We start from the raw sequence: 1,458 nt of genomic DNA on the forward strand, positions 1-1,458 counted from the left end.
CTCGGCCTCCCAAAGTTCTGGGATTACAGGCTTGAGCCACCGCGCCCGGCCAGATCACATTTTGAGAAACAAGGGTTGAGGGTGTTTTTTCACCAGAAGTCAATCTAGACCACCTCTAAAGCTGTTAACATGTCCAGCCCTTTCCTAGACTCCTTTTTACCAAGTCCCTGATTTGTAGCAGTTCTGCTTTATCCTTCCTTGAAGGCACCTCTGAAAACACATACATACCCTCCAGATGCTTGACAATGCCCCGGAGGCTGTTGCCATGGGCTGCAATCAGTACACGTTTCCCCTCCTTGATCTGGGGAACTATTTCTTCATTCCAGAAGGGCAGAGCTCTGGCAATAGTGTCCTTCAGACTCTCACAGGAGGGTAGCTGATCTTCTGTGAGGTCTGCATACCTGCGATCCTAAGCAATAAAGAATCCAAGTTCACCACTTATTGACAGTTACATCTGTTAAAAGACTTCATGATGTATTAATTTTGGCCCATGCACATTCACAGGTTTTTATAAAATCTGACAATGGAAATACAAAAAAGGAAATAGTAAACTATCAACCATATCTTCTAGTAAGTGAAGGTCATTCCTTGGAGAAGGATTACACTTAACTATTTTATCATGAATTATAAGCTCAGTGAGATTAGGCAGACACTACTAAAAGCCCCTGATCCTGGGCGGAGTGACCAAACCTCTGTTTGTCCATACCTTACTGATGTTGCTGTAGAAAGGGTGGTCGGGCTCCATCGGAGGTGGTGGGACATCATAGGAGCGCCTCCAGATCTTCACCTGGGCCTCACCATGCTTTGCAGCAGTTTCTGCTTTATTGAGACCGGTTAGACCCCCATAGTGCCGCTCATTGAGGCGCCAAGTTCTCACCACTGGCAGCCACATCTGATCAATGGCATCTAGCACTGTCCAGAGGGTCCGGATCGCTCTCTTCTGTACTGAGGTGAAGCAGATGTCAAACTCATAGCCAGCATCTGGAAATCAGAAGTTCAAAGTGATAAGCTAACGAGGTCTACTCTGAGCCAAAATGTTCTTCCATATCAGTCTCCTGTACAAGTAGTCCAAATGACAATATCTGGCCAAAAAACAAAGTATTTGGCCAACTGTTTTGTTTATCCTTGCAATCTACCTAAGGTCACAGCTATTACGTAAGAGATTAAAACCCATGCTGTGGGACTCCAGAATCCAACTTTTCACCACCATCTCTAGCTTTCCCCATTTCCCCAAGGATCCTGATGTTTGTATTTCAGTTAGAATTGTGACTTTTTTTTTTTTTTGAGACAAGAGTCTCACGCTGTCACGCAGGCTGCAGTGCAATGGGGTAGTCTCAGCTCACTGCAATCTCTGCCTCCCAGGTTCAAGCGATTCTCCTGCCTCAGCTTCCCAAGTAGCTGGGACTACAGGTGCATGCCACCACACCCAGCTAATTTTTGTATTTTTAGTAGAGACGG

At 45.7% G+C, this 1,458-nt stretch overlaps 1 protein-coding gene across 1 annotated transcript in view; it reads right to left on the bottom strand.

The window, feature by feature from the left end:
- The window catches only part of PGAM1 (phosphoglycerate mutase 1 (brain)), a 13,876-nt gene that overhangs the window by 2,507 nt on the left and 9,911 nt on the right, over positions 1 to 1,458 (bottom strand). Inside the window, exons 2-3 of the mRNA XM_011951195.1 lie at positions 707 to 981; positions 229 to 409 (exon numbers count right to left, since the gene is read on the bottom strand). Coding sequence (XP_011806585.1) covers positions 229 to 409; positions 707 to 981 — 456 coding nt within the window. The remainder of the gene's footprint in view (positions 1 to 228; positions 410 to 706; positions 982 to 1,458) is intronic.

This window comes from Colobus angolensis, unplaced genomic scaffold (genome assembly GCF_000951035.1).
Source record: "Colobus angolensis palliatus isolate OR3802 unplaced genomic scaffold, Cang.pa_1.0 Scaffold316, whole genome shotgun sequence".
Classification (NCBI taxonomy): domain Eukaryota; kingdom Metazoa; phylum Chordata; class Mammalia; order Primates; family Cercopithecidae; genus Colobus; species Colobus angolensis.